Here is a 14,798-nt window from a genome sequence, read left to right as displayed (position 1 = left end):
TTTTCACATTCTTCCCGTGTCTGTGTAGGTCTCATCCGCACAACCCAAAAAGCAGTGCAGGGTAGGTGGATGGATTGGTCACGCTAAATTGCCCCTTAATTGGAAAAAAATAATTGGGTACTCTAAATTTATTTTTAAAAATGATGGCTTGACATATTTTAATAGGTTTTGGAGATCAAAAGCAGTTTGGTTGGAGAAACTAGGGGTGCCTCAACATTTTTTAGTAGTATAAAGGCGTGCCACGGCTTAAAAAGTTTGGGGATCACTGCTCTACTAAACAGCCCCCCAGCCAGGTGAATCTGCCATGAGCCCGACTCTGTCTCTCCAGGGTTGTGGGTGACAAGCGTCTACAATCCTCGCTCCCGCCCTACAACCGTTTCCTCATTTCTGGCATAAAACCAACTTGCAACCTGGCCCTGGGTCTCTTCATATTGGACCTGAGGATTCTGAGCTGGTCAGGAGGACTCTTTGGGCAGGGGAGGAAGCAAGAAAGGATAGGCAACAAACAGGTTAGCATGGAATATGTTGTGTGTGCTGTCCTGCCCAACCTATCTCCTCCATCCTGCACAGCGCCTGACATGTTCCCAGCAGATGGCAGCATTAGTTGCAAACTCCTGACAAGTCTTCGCGAGGTTCACTAAAATAAAACGTTTGGGGGAGGGGGGTTCTGTTGCATCTTGCCTTATGCATGGGGATTTTTATTTTTTGTGTGGGAGGGGGAGGGGGGCCAAGTTTGGATAGGTGTCTGTGTACAATTATAACACAACAATGATGGGTGAGATAATGTTAGGGAGGCTTGTCCACGCGTCATGGTTATGTAGTCACTTGATTGGGTGTGGGTATATAAAGCCGGCTCGCCGCTTTACTTCATTAATCCGGAGTGAATTTTGAATCAGGGAAGGAAAGGGGAGGGGGCTGTCAAAAACAAAAAAAAAGGGCAAAGGTTTGGGGAGGGTGAGAGTTAAGGGGAAGGCAGTGGAGAGAGGGGTAGGGCTTTGAGTGGAGGCACAGTGTGGAGTGAGGGAGGGAGGGGAGGGGGAAGAGAATGCAGAGCTGTGTGAGATCCTGGGGGTCGGTGCTCCACTCCCTGCAGCCCACCTGGCAGAAAGTTGGCGCAAGGCGGCTGAGCGGGGCGATTGCGGGCAGGAGGAGGTCCTGTGGGCAGGGGGCGAGCGGCGGGCGAGCCCTCTCCACCACCCCCACTCCCCATGCCAGGCTCATAGACAGGATCCTACCCCGGCACGATGACTTCTCAGAGAGACACATCGGACCCGGAGACAAAGAGAAAAGGGAAATGCTGGACACTCTGGGACTGGCGGTAAACAGCGGCGCCGTTATTAAAATGTTCTGTGTCTATGAACTCCAAACCGCGTGCAGTAAACAGCGTGCAATCGGACGCTAATTTATCTATTGATACGTATAATGTGCATTTTGCAACTTTTCACTTGTTAGCAAAAGATCTGAGGTATTGCAACACTAAATTCGATTTACCCCCCCCCCCCTTCCTCAGAGGAAGCACATGTCACGGTGCTGGGGCTGCAATTTGAGAATTATTTTTGTGCTGGTAAAACATTTAAGCATCTTAATTCACATCGGTGAATTTAGATATTTGTTTATGATGAGAGGGGAGGAGGAGGATGGGGGGGGGGATGGTGCTCTTCACATTGAGCATTCAGCCCCTTGTATATTTGTTTAAAACTAAAATATGTATAATGTTGATCTCTTTACTGTCTCCCCCCCCCCCCCCCCCCGGCAGAGCCTTGACGAACTTATTGACAACACCATCCCCGCCAGCATCCGCCTCAACAGACCCTTGAGAATGGACGATCCCGTGTGTGAGTAAAATGTTTCTTCTTATTTAAAAAAAAAATATTGTTTGCCCTCCTTTTAAGCTTTTAATGGGAGGTTGAAACAAACTGGTTATCTGGTGTGTTTTTTTTGGTTCGAATGTCCTGTTGCCCCAGATCTTTTGCAAATTGCAACATCAATGTTCCCCGCTCCCATAACCTTATTAGGTATAGGTGAAGTCTGGTATGTGTGTTTTTTTTCTCTCTCTGTGTCTCACTCTGCAAATCATTGGAAAGGGATTAGGGGGGGGGGGGGGAGGTGGGCGGTGAGGTGGATGGCAACGATAAGCCGCTGTGAAGTTGTGCAAAGTTCACCTCCTCCAGCTCCAGCGCCCCTGTGTCTCGTTCAGCCTGGCTCGCCTGAGATTTAATCAAACCCAGGGGGCGGGCATGGAGCCCGGGGTCTTGACAGGGAAGACAGAGAGCAATAAAAAAAAACTTTTCTTGTTGCACCCTTGCCAACAACCACCCCCCTCCTCCTTCACTCACTCATTGTGCAGGGCAGTTACCCCCATCACACAAGTACCATGCACAGCCAGTGCTTCCCCCCCCCTTTTTTTTGATCAGCTCCTTTGCAAAGCCAGGGAGCTGAGCTGCCACAAATGTCTGATCATTTCAACCAGAGGCGTGGATGTGGCTCCACTCCAGGATAGCACAGTGGCTAGTACTGTTGCTCCACAGCCCCAGGGTCCCAGTTTGATTCCCGGCTTGGGTCACTGTCTGTGCGGAGTCTGCAAGTTTTCCACGTGTCTGCGTGGGTTTCCTCCGGGTGCTCCGGTTTCCTCCCACAAGTCCCGAAAGACGTGCTGTTAGGTAATTTGGACATTCTGAATTCTCCCTCAGTGTACTCGTACAGGTGCTGGAATGTGGCGACCAGGTGATTTTCACAATAACTTCATTGCAGTGTTAATGTAAGCCTACTTATGACAATAAAGATTATTATTATTACTCGTATTACGCGTGAAAACAATTCTGCTTTCGACCCCCACCACCACCACCACCTCCCCTCAAGCCAGGCTGCACACCACAATATTCCCCTTTCTCGTTCTGCGTTTTATTTTTGAGTTTTGCTGCTAGCTGCTTCCCAATTTATGCAATGTACTGATTTTAATTTTCTTTAATGTATTTGTTTATTGCAACTCTTCAGCAATTAGAACCCCCGCCATAAGTATGGTGGGGAATAGGAACATTTTTCAGTCTTTTTTTTCTGGATCGCACACGGTAGCATTGTGGATAGCACAATCGCTTCACAGCTCCAGGGTCCCAGGTTTGATTCCGGTTTGGGTCACTGTCTGTGCGGAGTCTGCACATCCTCCCCGTGTGTGTGTGGGTTTCCTCCGGGTGCTCCGGTTTCCTCCCACAGTCCAAAGATGTGCAGGTTAGGTGGATTGGCCATGATAAATTGCCCTTAGTGTCCAAAATTACCCTTAGTGTTGGGTGGGGTTACTGGGTTATGGGGATAGGGTGGAGGTGTTGACCTTGGGTACGGTGCTCTTTCCAAGAGCCGGTGCAGACTCGATGGGCCGAATGGCCTCCTTCTGCACTGTAAATTCTATGAATTCGTTTTCAGAAAGTAATTACTGCAGATGTTTGGAGTTTGAAAATAAATTGCTTAGCATCTGCAGACCCTTGAGAATGGACGATCCCGTGTGTGAGTAAAATGTTTCTTCTTATTTAAAAAAATATATGTTGTTTGCCTTCCTTTTTAGCTTTTAATGGGAGGTTGAAACAAACTGGTTTTCTGGTGTGTTTGTTTGGTTCGAATGTCCTGTTGCCCCCGAGGTTTTGCAAATTGCAACATCAATGTTCCTCGCTCCCATAACCTTATTAGGTATAGGTGAAGTCTGGTATGTGTGTAGAGTGTGCAACATCTGCAGAGAGAGAGTTTTAAAAAAATTTTTAGTACCCAATTCATTTTTTCCAATTAAGGGGCAATTTAGTGTGACCAATCGATTTAGCTTACACATTTTTGGGGGCGACACCCATGCAAACACGGGGAGAATGTGCAAACTCCAGACGGACAGTGACCCAGAATCAAACCTGGCACCTCAGCGCTGTGAGGCTGCAGTGCTAACCGGGATTGAACCTGGGATCTCACCACTGTGAGGCTGCAGTGATAACCCACAGCGCCACTGTGCTGCCCCTGCAGAGAGAGAGAGTTAATATTTTAGTCAGAGCTTTTGGAAAAAGCTAAGGGGGAGGAAAGAGAGGGAGGGGAAGAACAAAAGGGATGTCTGACTTGGGGAGAAATTAAATAGCAGGAGGGAAGCTCGTGTAAGGCAAAGAGAGATGGGAATAGGACAAGTGAAGATGGAGCTAGAGGAGATGTGAACAGGAATAATAAAATCACTGCCAACAGCTAAAGTCCAAACAAGAGAGTGGAGGCTATAAGCTGGAGTTGTTGAACTTGGTGTTGAGTCCAGAAAGCTGTAAAGTTCCCAAGTGGAAAGATGAGATGCTGTTCCTTGTACTGAGCATTGTTCGGACAGTGTAGGATGCTGAGGACCAAGAGGTCAGGGTGGGAGTTGGAGAATGAAAATGGCAGGTGACTGACCTGAAGCTCAGAATTATGCCGGTGGACCAAGAGGTACTTTCAAAGCTGTCAATTAACCTGCATTGGTCTCGCCACAGTGAATTCAGTATACTGGAATGAAGTGCAAGTAAATCACTATTTAAACTGGAAGGAATATGTGGGCCCGTGGACCATTGGATTGGTTTATTGTCACGCGTACCGAGGTACAGTGAAAAGTATTTTTCTGCGAGTAGCTCAAACAGATGAAAATGAAATGAAAATCGCTTATTGTCACGAGTAGGCTTCAATGAAGTTACTGTGAAAAGCCCCTAGTCGCCACATTCCGGCGCCTGTCCGGGGAGGCTGGTACGGGAATCGAACCGTGCTGCTGGCCTGCTTGGTCTGCTTTAAAAGCCAGCGATTTAGCCCAGTGAGCTAAACCAGCATGAAAATAAAATAAAAAGAAAATACACAATAGGGCAACACAAGGTACACAATGTAAATACATAGGCACAGGCATCGGGTAAAGCATACAGGAGTGTAATATTAATCAGGTCAGCCCATAAAAGGGTCATTTAGGAGTCTGGTAACGGGGGGGAAGAAGCTGTTTTTGACTCTATTTGTACGTGTTGCCAGACTTTTATATCTCCTGCCCGATGGAAGAAGTTGGAATGGTGAGTAAGCCGGGTAGGAAAGGTAGGGCAGGCATTGCGTGTCCTGCTTGGCACAAAAGGAGATGGGTGTTGGTGTAATTGGGTGTGCTGAAGTAATGGCTTGAGGGCTTTCTTGCCTGAACAGAGGCTCAAACAGTTCCTAGCCACCACCACCCTCTCTGCTTGGCTGAATTTATTTACGCTCTGGATTTTCATTGACTCCACTCACTCCAACTAAAAGGTGTTGCTTTGGAAATGGGTCTGGGTCCGAGTTATGCCTACCACCTTGTGGGATCTTGGGAACATTTCTTGTTCCAGTCTTGTGTCACCTCCCTCGCCTCTTTTTGATGACTATCAGTGCCGCTTCCTGCTCTTGCCCCAAACTGTGAAATGTATCAATCTTTCTTTGAATTTCCCTCAGATTCACGTGGTCCACCTCTGACTTCTACCTTCCAGTCCTTGACTTCTATCTCCATTTTTGGGCAGAGGCTATTGTGCAATAGCTACAAATCCACGGCTATCTTTAAAAAAAAATATTTTATTAAGGCATTGTATCAACAGTAAATACAAACAAAAAACAAGGACAACCAGGAACATCATAATAAATAAATAACTAGCTAACCAACAACCCAACCCCCTTGCCATTCCCCTCCTCCTGCCCTGCCTTCTCCGTTTTAACCCTTTCATTACCACCCCCCTCGCTGACATATAAATTTTTATCTGTCATTTTTAATAAACCTTCATTTTTAAAAATAAATTTTGAGTACCCAATTTTTTTTTCCAATTAAGAGGCAATTTAGCATGGCCAATCCACCTATCCTGCACATCTTTGGGTTGTAGGGGTGAGACCCACGCAGACACGGGGAGAATGTGCAAACTCCACACGGACGGTGACCCGGGGCCAGGATCGAATCCAGGTCCTCAGCAGCGTGAGGCAGCAGTGCTAACCGCTGCGTCACAGTGCTAACCGCTGCGTCACAGTGCCGCCCACCTCAATCCTCCATGAAGAAGTCGATAAATAACTTCCACCTCCGGGCAAAATCCTTCTCCGAGCTATCAGGGAGGCAAAGGCAGGACATTGGTCTCTCTCACCCCCTGGACTCACGGGTCTTCCGACACTCCAAATATCGCCACTTCTGGACTCAGGACCACCGTCACCCTCATCATCTTGGACATTACATGTGCGAACACCTGCAAAAACCCCTTCGGTTTTGGACATGCGCAGAACATGTGAACGTGGTTCATGGCCCGCACCTATCTTCTACCCCAAAACAACTTTTTTTTTTTTTTTTTTTTTTAAATTTTTTTTTTTATAAATTTAGATTACCCAATTATTTTTTCCAATTAAGGGGCAATTTAGCGTGGCCAATCCACCTACTCAGCACATTTTTGGGTTGTGGGGGCGAAACCCACGCAGACACGGGGAGAATGTACAAACTCCACACGGACAGTGACCCAGAGCCGGGATCGAACCTGGGACCTCAGCGCCGTGGGGCGGTTGTGCTAACCACTAGGCCACCGTGCTGCCCCTCCCAAAACAACTTATTGTCAAAAAACTTATTCATCTTAGCCACCGTCATGTGTGCCCCATGAACTACCTAGAACTGGAATAGGCTGAGCCTCGCACATGACGAGGACACATTCAACCTCCTCAGGGTCTCCTCCAATATCCCAGCCTCTGTTTCTTCCCCCCAGTCCACAAGCTCCTTATTAAATTTCGGACACTTTACCCTTCCCTCGATAACACCTTATCCTGTAATCCCAAAGGCGGGAAAGGATGGCACCTGCTTCCTCACAAAGTCTCGAACCTATAAGTATCTAAACCTGTTCCCACTGGGCAGCTCATATTCCTCCACCAAGTTCTCGAAGCTCGCAAAGCTGCCCCCCACAAACCGCTCGATGCCTGCCTGTTGCCACCCCTGAAACCTCACGCAGCTCACGGCTATCTTGATTACACTTCCTCCTACCTTGTGACCTATAAGGACTCCATTCCATTCTCCCCAGTTTTTCTGTCTCATCAGTTTTTGCTGAGAATAATGCTGTTTTACATTGGGGTGACCTAACGCAGACTTGGTAACCGCTTTGCAAATTTGCTTTATTCAGTCCGTGAGCTCAATCCTGAGCCTCCAGTTGCCAGTCATTTTAATTTTTACTCCCCCCTCCTTCTACGCTGAGATCTCGGCTGCTGGCCTCCACCACTCTTCTACATGAACTCAACATAAACCCAGGGAACAGCCCTCATCTTTTTGATTCAGGCATATTTTAGCCTTCTGACTCAAGATTCAGTTCAACAATCTTAGAATATAACCTCTGCTCCCATTTTATTTCAAAACAGTAGCTTTTGACAGTGATTCTGTTGTTCCTATTTTCCGTCTTCTCGACCATCATTTATTAATTTACTGGTTGCACTGCCATTGCCTTTTGTCATTTAATCTCTTCTGTTTTTTTTAACCTGCTCACAGACATTTTTTTATTTACCCCCTTTCCCTGACTCTGTGCTTGCTTAAAACCTGTTGCATCCGCCTTATTAGTTTTCAGATAAACATGCAAAATAATGGAATGGATCCTCTGGAGTGAACCTGCGGATTATGGCAGAAAGTAAAAACTTGCTGCACAACAGCTAACATTGCTTTTGAGTGGAAGGTTCTGCTTGACCAACCTCCAAGTGGTGGCCCAAATTGACTGTGGCAATCCCTGTAACATTTTATATTGAGACTTCGGAAAAATATTTGATAAAAGTTCTCCATGAAAGGTCAAATCTGTGGGGATTCAATAAAAATTTGGACAGATACAGAAAATGGGCTGAAATAGAGAAAACCGGGCACGTGGCAGTTTTCAAGCATTGGGAATTTTCACCTGAAGTCATCAGCTGTTGACTGCCGTGTGTGGGAGTGGAAAATGCTGGCCTGCTGCTGGTTAGAAAGGTAAGAGGTAGAGGGCTGGTTTAGCTCAGTGGGCTAGGCAGCTGGTTTATGATGCAGAATAAGGCCAGCAGCGCAGGTTCAATTCCCTTACCAGCTGAGAATTCTGAATTCTCCCTTTGTGTACCTGAACAGGTACACAACTAGGGGCTTTTCACAGTAACTTCACTGCAGTTTTGTGAGGCTACTTGTGACAACAAAGGATGTTGAGTGTTGGAATTAATTTTTTTAATAACTCATCATTATGACAAGGCCAACGTTTATTGCTCTTGGGAAGGTGGTAGTAGTTGCTTTCTTGAACTGCTGCTGTCCATGTGGTGCATGCTGTTATGTATCGGATTCTAGGGTTTTGACCAAGCGATTATTAATATCCCAAACCAGACCCCAACAGTGGCTAGGATACTGGACCGAAACCCCAATGTTTTTGTTTACTTGAAGGCTGGGTGGAAAGAATGATTTGTTCCAAGAGTGATTCTATGAAAAAAATAGGGCTTTGGTATTTCTAAAACAAAACTTTATTATGAATACAATATTAAACTTTTGACTTCACACCCGAAAAAGAACAGCTTACACAGGGCGATACTGTGGCGCAGTGGTCAGCACTGCTGCCTCACTTTGCCGAGGTCCTGGTTTGATCCCAGCCCTGGGTCACTGTTCGTGTGGAGTTTGCACATTCTCCCCGTGTCTGCATGTGTCTCACCCCCACAACCCAAAGATGTGCAGGGCAGGTAGATTGGCCATGCAAAATGACCTTAATTGGAAAATCTTTTAAAAGAAATAGGGCTTTATTGGCATAAGGTCCGGTTTGAGGGGATGTAGCTGGCCAAGCTTTGGGTAACTTTTGATGCCCGGGAATATTATTTCTTGAGAGTAGGTGAATGACTTCATTAAAGAGCACAGGTTTGGGGAAGAGCTGAGTCAGGGACCATCTGTATTTTTTGGAGAAATTTGCATGTTGTGTACTTTGTTGTACATTTTGGTAAATTTTGTACATTGTTGTACCTTTCTGTATCTCTTGTACTCTTTGTACAGTTTATTATTGATTATGTTTGCATGTACGCCCATTCTTGGGGACAATTGATAATTTTGTATATGGGGCCGTCTTTGGTGTGTTTCTTTACTGTTATGGGTATGGAGCATCAAGGGAGGGAACATGGTGGTGTGTCAAAGAGCAGCAAGCGGATTGGGGGATGGGTGGGTTGGAAGGCTTGGTGAAGACCTTTGGGCCTCCAGGTGGAGTGGCCATGCTAGCAGGAGATGCTAGTGAACGGAATCAGAAGGGGTGAGGACAGCGGTGATTAGCCTGAGTGATGGGGTGGTTTGGCGAAGCAGTTGGTATGTTGGTTGAGGTTAGGTTGGTTGAGGTTAGGTGAGGAACCCGCCCAAATCTCTCCTCTGCCAACTTTACAAACACCTTTGCGATGCAGTCTAGAGCACTTGGTCCGGCAGGCCCACAATACGAAGATTTTGCCGTCGCGGCCAATTATTTTGGTCATCCACCCTCACACGCACCACCTTACAGACATGGCCCAGTATTGCCATCTCCGCCTCCAACCACACAATCCGGTCATTCTGGTCGGACACCACCTTTTCCACCTCCTGGAGCGTCGCTCCTTGTGTCTCCATTGCTTCTCCACCCGATCCTAGGCCCCGCGAAGAGGTGGTACTGCCCCTTCAATCGCGCTTGACCAGTCTCCCTTCGTCTTCTTTTGCTGCCGCCGAAATTCCTCCTTAATAAACTCATCAATTGCTCCATCGTCAGTTTAACTGACGATGATGACCCTTTCCCTGCCGCCATCTTTCCAACCTATGCTGTGCTAAGAGTCTCCTCCAACGCCAGGGCTCTCATCAACCTTAACTGTGTTTGATACCATGTGGACATTCCAATCCAGGGGCGAAACAATCATCTTCCACTCTCCTCACACTTTATTCATTGAAATCCCCCATTAATCGGGTCAAAAGGACCAAAACCGGCAGGACCACCTCGTGTGCGGCGATCAGACCATGACCGCCACCGGAAGTCAGCAAGATTATTGATGAAGCTGAAGATGGTTATGCCCAGGGACTACCTTGAGGGAACTTCTGCAGTGATATCCTTGGGCAGAAATATTTGGCCTCCACTAATGACACACATCCTCCCTGAGCTAGGTATATGTGCAGCGGAGAGTTTTTAACTTTAGTCCCATTTACTTCAGTTTTACAAATGCTGCTTGATTTCATCTTCAGTTGAATGCTACCTCGATCTCAAGGGCAAACAATCTGAGCTCATCTTTGGAATTCAACTCTTTCTTGTCCACGTTTGGACCAGGGCTGTAATGAAATCTGCAGCTGAGTGGTCCTGGGGGCCCCACGCTGGTGTGCAAGTGCTGCTTGATGGCACTGTCGACAGCACTTGGCTGGTTAACAAGAGTAAGCTGACGGCGGTGTAGTTGGCCCAGTTGCATTTGTCTTTCCTTCCCCAGTTAATTTTGTGAGAGATGTTGAGAGGCATCACTGAGGATGGGGATGTTTGTGAAACCTTCTCTTCCCATTTAATAATAATAATAATCTTTTATTGTCACAAGTATGAAGTTACTGTGAAAAGCCCCTAGTCACCACAGTCCGGCCCCCGTTCAGGTAAGCCGGTATGGGAATTGAACTCGCGCTGCTGGCCTTGTTCTGCATTACAAACCAGGGGTCTAGCCCACTGAGCTAAACCAGCTTTGTTGTTGAATTGCCCACCACCATTCACAGCAGGATGTGGCCGGGCTGCAAGAACTTTAATCTGATTTGTTGGCTGTGATATTGCTTTCTGCTGCCCATTCCATGTTGTTTCCTGCTGTTGGGCATGCATAAAGTCTTGTGTTGTAGCTTCACACAGGTCGGTTGGCACCTTACTTTTAGGTACACGGGCTGTTCCTGACATGCTGTCTAAAATCCTTTATTGGGCGAGGGTCAAACGCTGCTTTGATGACAGTGGTAGAATGAAGGATTTGCCACATTAAGGTTACAGACTGTGTGCACTGTGGTTCAGAATCCGGACTTCACCTGTTCGGTAATCCACATAAATGGATGTGATAGGTATTCATAGAGACATAGACATAGAACAGTACAGCACAGAACAGGCCCTTCGGCCCTCGATGTTGTGCCGAGCAATGATCACCCTACTCAAACCCACGTATCCACCCTATACCCGTAACCCAACAACCCCCCCCTTAACCTTACTTTTTTAGGACACTACAGGCAATTTAGCATGGCCAATCCACCTAACCCGCACATCTTTGGACTGTGGGAGGAAACCGGAGCACCCGGAGGAAACCCACACACACATGGGGAGGACGTGCAGACTCCGCACAGACAGTGACCCAGCCGGGAACCGAACCTGGGACCCTGGAGCTGTGAAGCATTTATGCTAACCACCATGCTACCGTGCTGCCCTTCAGTATTCTTTACTGCCAAACAACTATTCTGTAACTGATCGTTAACTATTAAAGTACTGAGTATCCTTCGGGCATCAATTGTTAGACATTTAAACAAAAACTTAAAACTTCAATTCAAATATTTTTAAACTTGTTTTTCCTGTCTCTTTTTCTTTCCCACTCTTTCTGTACCCGATTTAATATTGAATTCGTCCAGTCTAATTTGTACTTCCTTCTGCTGTATTTTGTTTACTTCACAGGCCTGTTCCTACAGTCTGATTTGAGTTATCGTTGCTTGTCGTTATTAGATGTCCTCTTTCCCTCACCCTGCCATTATGTGCTCACACCGATAACGGGCCGCAGGAATATTTTTAGAAATCTACTTTGTGCGGGGGCATCTCTTACTAGTGGCAGAGGCCATTAGATGCCCCCGTTACGGGAAAACCTCATCCAGAACAAATTGACCAAAATTGCAGATAAGAACTGGATGTGTAAAATCCAAGAAGGCAGCATAGAAATTTACAGAAGGAGCTAAATAAGATGGGGGTGGGCTAAACAACAACAAACGGAAAGGTAGTGCAGGTATGTGTCGAGTTTTGTGCACCAAAATGAAAAATGGTGTGCCAAGGTGACATAGTTGAAACTAGAAAATAAGTTCAGGACTGTTACCAAGAGGCACTTTATACAGAGAGTGATCGATACTTATAATAGATGTTGAAGTAGAGTGGTGGAGGCCAAGTCCTTGTCATCATAACAGAAACTATGGGCAAGTATAGGCTTGTACTGATGGATGAATGAAGATAGGCCAATGGGCTTCCTCATTGAAGTGTTTTGTGCTGTTGGTTACCAGGCTTTGGGATTCTTATGCTGATGTTCCTATTCCTAACAGTGAGCCTGCTGTGGAGGTGGGAGATTTGAAAAAGTGTCTTTTAATGGGGTTGGGAGGTGCAGTGGGAGAGAGACATTCTTTTGCCAAAGCCAGGGATATATTGATGGTTTTGTTGCCTGTCTGCCCATGCCTACCATGTTGACTTTACTGCAGGAGTCATTCATTGTGTGCTTGTGTACAGTACCTTTAATGCTTTGTGATAAAGTACTGTACAAATAAAAATATTACCAGCCGCACTCCCTATCCTGCAGTAGTGAAATCCAATTTCCATGCGAAATGAACACTTGACGCAGTATTACTAATTTGAACACATTGATTGCAACGTGATCTGAACTTTGGGAGGGAGTGCAGGAATTAAATACAATTGTTATGAAGACTTTTCACCGACGCTTAATATTTTTTTTTACTGAAGTGCCAACCTTGTTGTCGAAATTATCAAACATGGTCAGGGGCAGCAGGGTAGCATGGTGGTTAGCATAAATGCTTCACAGCTCCAGGGTCCCAGGTTCGATTCCCGGCTGGGTCACTGTCTGTGTGGAGTCTGCACGTCCTCCCCCTGTGTGCGTGGGTTTCCTCCGGGTGCTCCGGTTTCCTCCCACAGTCCAAAGATATGCGGGTTAGGTGGATTGGCCATGCTAAATTGCCCGTAGTGTGCTAATAAAAGTAACGTTAAGGGGGGGGTTGTTTGGTTACGGGTATATGGTGGGTACGTGGGTTTGAGTGGGGTGATCATGGCTCGGCACAACATTGAGGGCCGAAGGGCCTGTACTGTTCTATGTTCTATGGCATCTAATTTAATCTAGTAGATGCTTTGATGTTAATTTTCTGAAATTCCCAAGATTCTGGGGGGTTCCATCAGACTGGAAAGTAGCAAATCTAACCCTCCCATATTCAAGAAGGGTGGGAGGCAGAAAACTATGGGCCAGTTAATTTTACGTCTGTCGTTGAGAAGGTGTTAGAATTGATCAATAAAGAGGTTATAACCGGGCACTTGGAAAAGCTCAATGTAATCAGGAAGAGTCAGCGTGGGTTTGTGGAAGGGAAATTAGAGTTCTTTGAAGGAGTAGCATGTGTGCTGTAGATAAAGGGGAGCCTGTAGATGTACTGTACTTGGATTCCCATATAGCAATTAATAAGGTGCCACATCCAGCGCTGCCAACGAGCACGGATTTCATATATTTCATACGGAAAATCTGCTTGAATGCAACAATACGATTTCTTGCAGTAAAGTACAAAATCTACTGCAGCCCTTGGACAAATCCCACAGCGTACTTGAGGAGAATAATTTAAGCAAGAGGAGGTTTTTTAGGGGGAAGGAAAAACCATTAAGAGGGATCTCCCTGTAAAGGGCTGGATGGCTCTATGGGGGGTGGGGTTTGGAAAGAGGAACTAATTGACAAGTGTCTGTATTCCTCCCTGGACAGTTTGCTGATCACCATTCACTGTAGCAACTGGATTGATATCTGGAATGAGTGGATTGTTCTATGAGGGCAGGTTGGACAGGCTGGGCTTGTTTCCACTGGAGCCTAGAAGAGTGAGAGATGACTTTGTTGAATTATGCCAGACCCTGAATGGTCTTGACAAGGTGGACGTGGAAATGACGTTTCCTCTTATGGGTCAGTCCAGAACTAGGGGCCATTGTTTTAAAGTTGAGGGTGGTCCTTGTAGGGCAGAGATGAGGAAAATTCTTTTTTTTTAATTTGGAGTATTAAATTAATTGTTTCCAATTAAGGGGCAATTTAACGTGGCCAATCCACCTAGCCTGCACATCTTTGGGTTGTGGGGGCGAAAACCTCGAAACATGGGGAGAATATGCAAACTCCACACGGACAGTGACCCAGAACCAGGATCGAACCTGGGACCTCAGCGCATGAGGCAGCAGTGCTAACCACTGAGCCACCGTGCTGCCCCGTGAATCTCCATTTTAAGAAGTTCTTCAATTCTTCATTGATTTGTTGGAACTTGGATATTAAAGCAGTGTGCATTCTACCTGACAGGCATGTGATATTATGCACTATCTCACTTTGCATGCACATGTGAAGTGGTTTCAAGAAGGGTGATGCATGCCTAGATGGAAATCCTTCTAGTTTCCTTCCAATACGTCTTACTAGCTCTTAAGTGTTGACTCCACTGTTTGTAGGTGTAAGGCAACCGCTGGCACCTCACCAGAGTGACTAATATGAGCCTTGAAAGTTGACCTGTGATCTGACTGCTGGGAACATTACAGCTGTGTCTAATTTTCTGAGCCTACATGTTTATGCTTCCAGCACAAGTTGCTACCGTGTGATCTATAGGGGAGACCCATGCTGACTTTACATTTTCTTCTCTCCCCTTTCCCCACAACTTAGAGGTCCGCTATGGTGCCTGGCTGTAAGATTAGCACAAAGGAACCTCATCTTGCTTTCTACAAGTGTGTTCCCCATTGGAGGATATCCAATAACATTTAGGGATAGAATTGTGAAATGTAAAAAATAATTCTCCATCACACCCATCCATACTGTCGGATGCTGAGGCATGTGGCTACTGCAATCAGCTATTCATAGTCTTAATGTTATGAAGGTGAAGCCGATATACCTAC

The 14,798-nt window shown here is 46.3% G+C and overlaps 1 protein-coding gene across 3 annotated transcripts in view; it reads left to right on the top strand.

The window, feature by feature from the left end:
- The first annotated feature begins 1,030 nt into the window (after nt 1-1,030).
- The window catches only part of gldc (glycine dehydrogenase (decarboxylating)), a 169,618-nt gene continuing 155,850 nt past the window's right edge, over nt 1,031-14,798 (top strand). Inside the window, exons 1-2 of one of the 3 annotated variants that reach the window (XM_038804258.1) lie at nt 1,031-1,318; nt 1,757-1,835. In XM_038804258.1, coding sequence (XP_038660186.1) covers nt 1,046-1,318; nt 1,757-1,835 — 352 coding nt within the window. In that variant the 5' untranslated portion in view covers nt 1,031-1,045. Of the gene's footprint in view, nt 1,319-1,756; nt 1,836-3,470; nt 3,499-14,798 lie in introns of those variants that run through there. The other 2 variants (XM_038804260.1, XM_038804259.1) reach the window with 2 other exon arrangements.

This window comes from Scyliorhinus canicula, chromosome 8, assembly GCF_902713615.1.
Source record: "Scyliorhinus canicula chromosome 8, sScyCan1.1, whole genome shotgun sequence".
Taxonomy (NCBI): Eukaryota; Metazoa; Chordata; class Chondrichthyes; order Carcharhiniformes; family Scyliorhinidae; genus Scyliorhinus; species Scyliorhinus canicula.
Note: the sequence above shows the minus strand (reverse complement) of the source record. Positions and strands in the feature narration are given on the sequence as shown.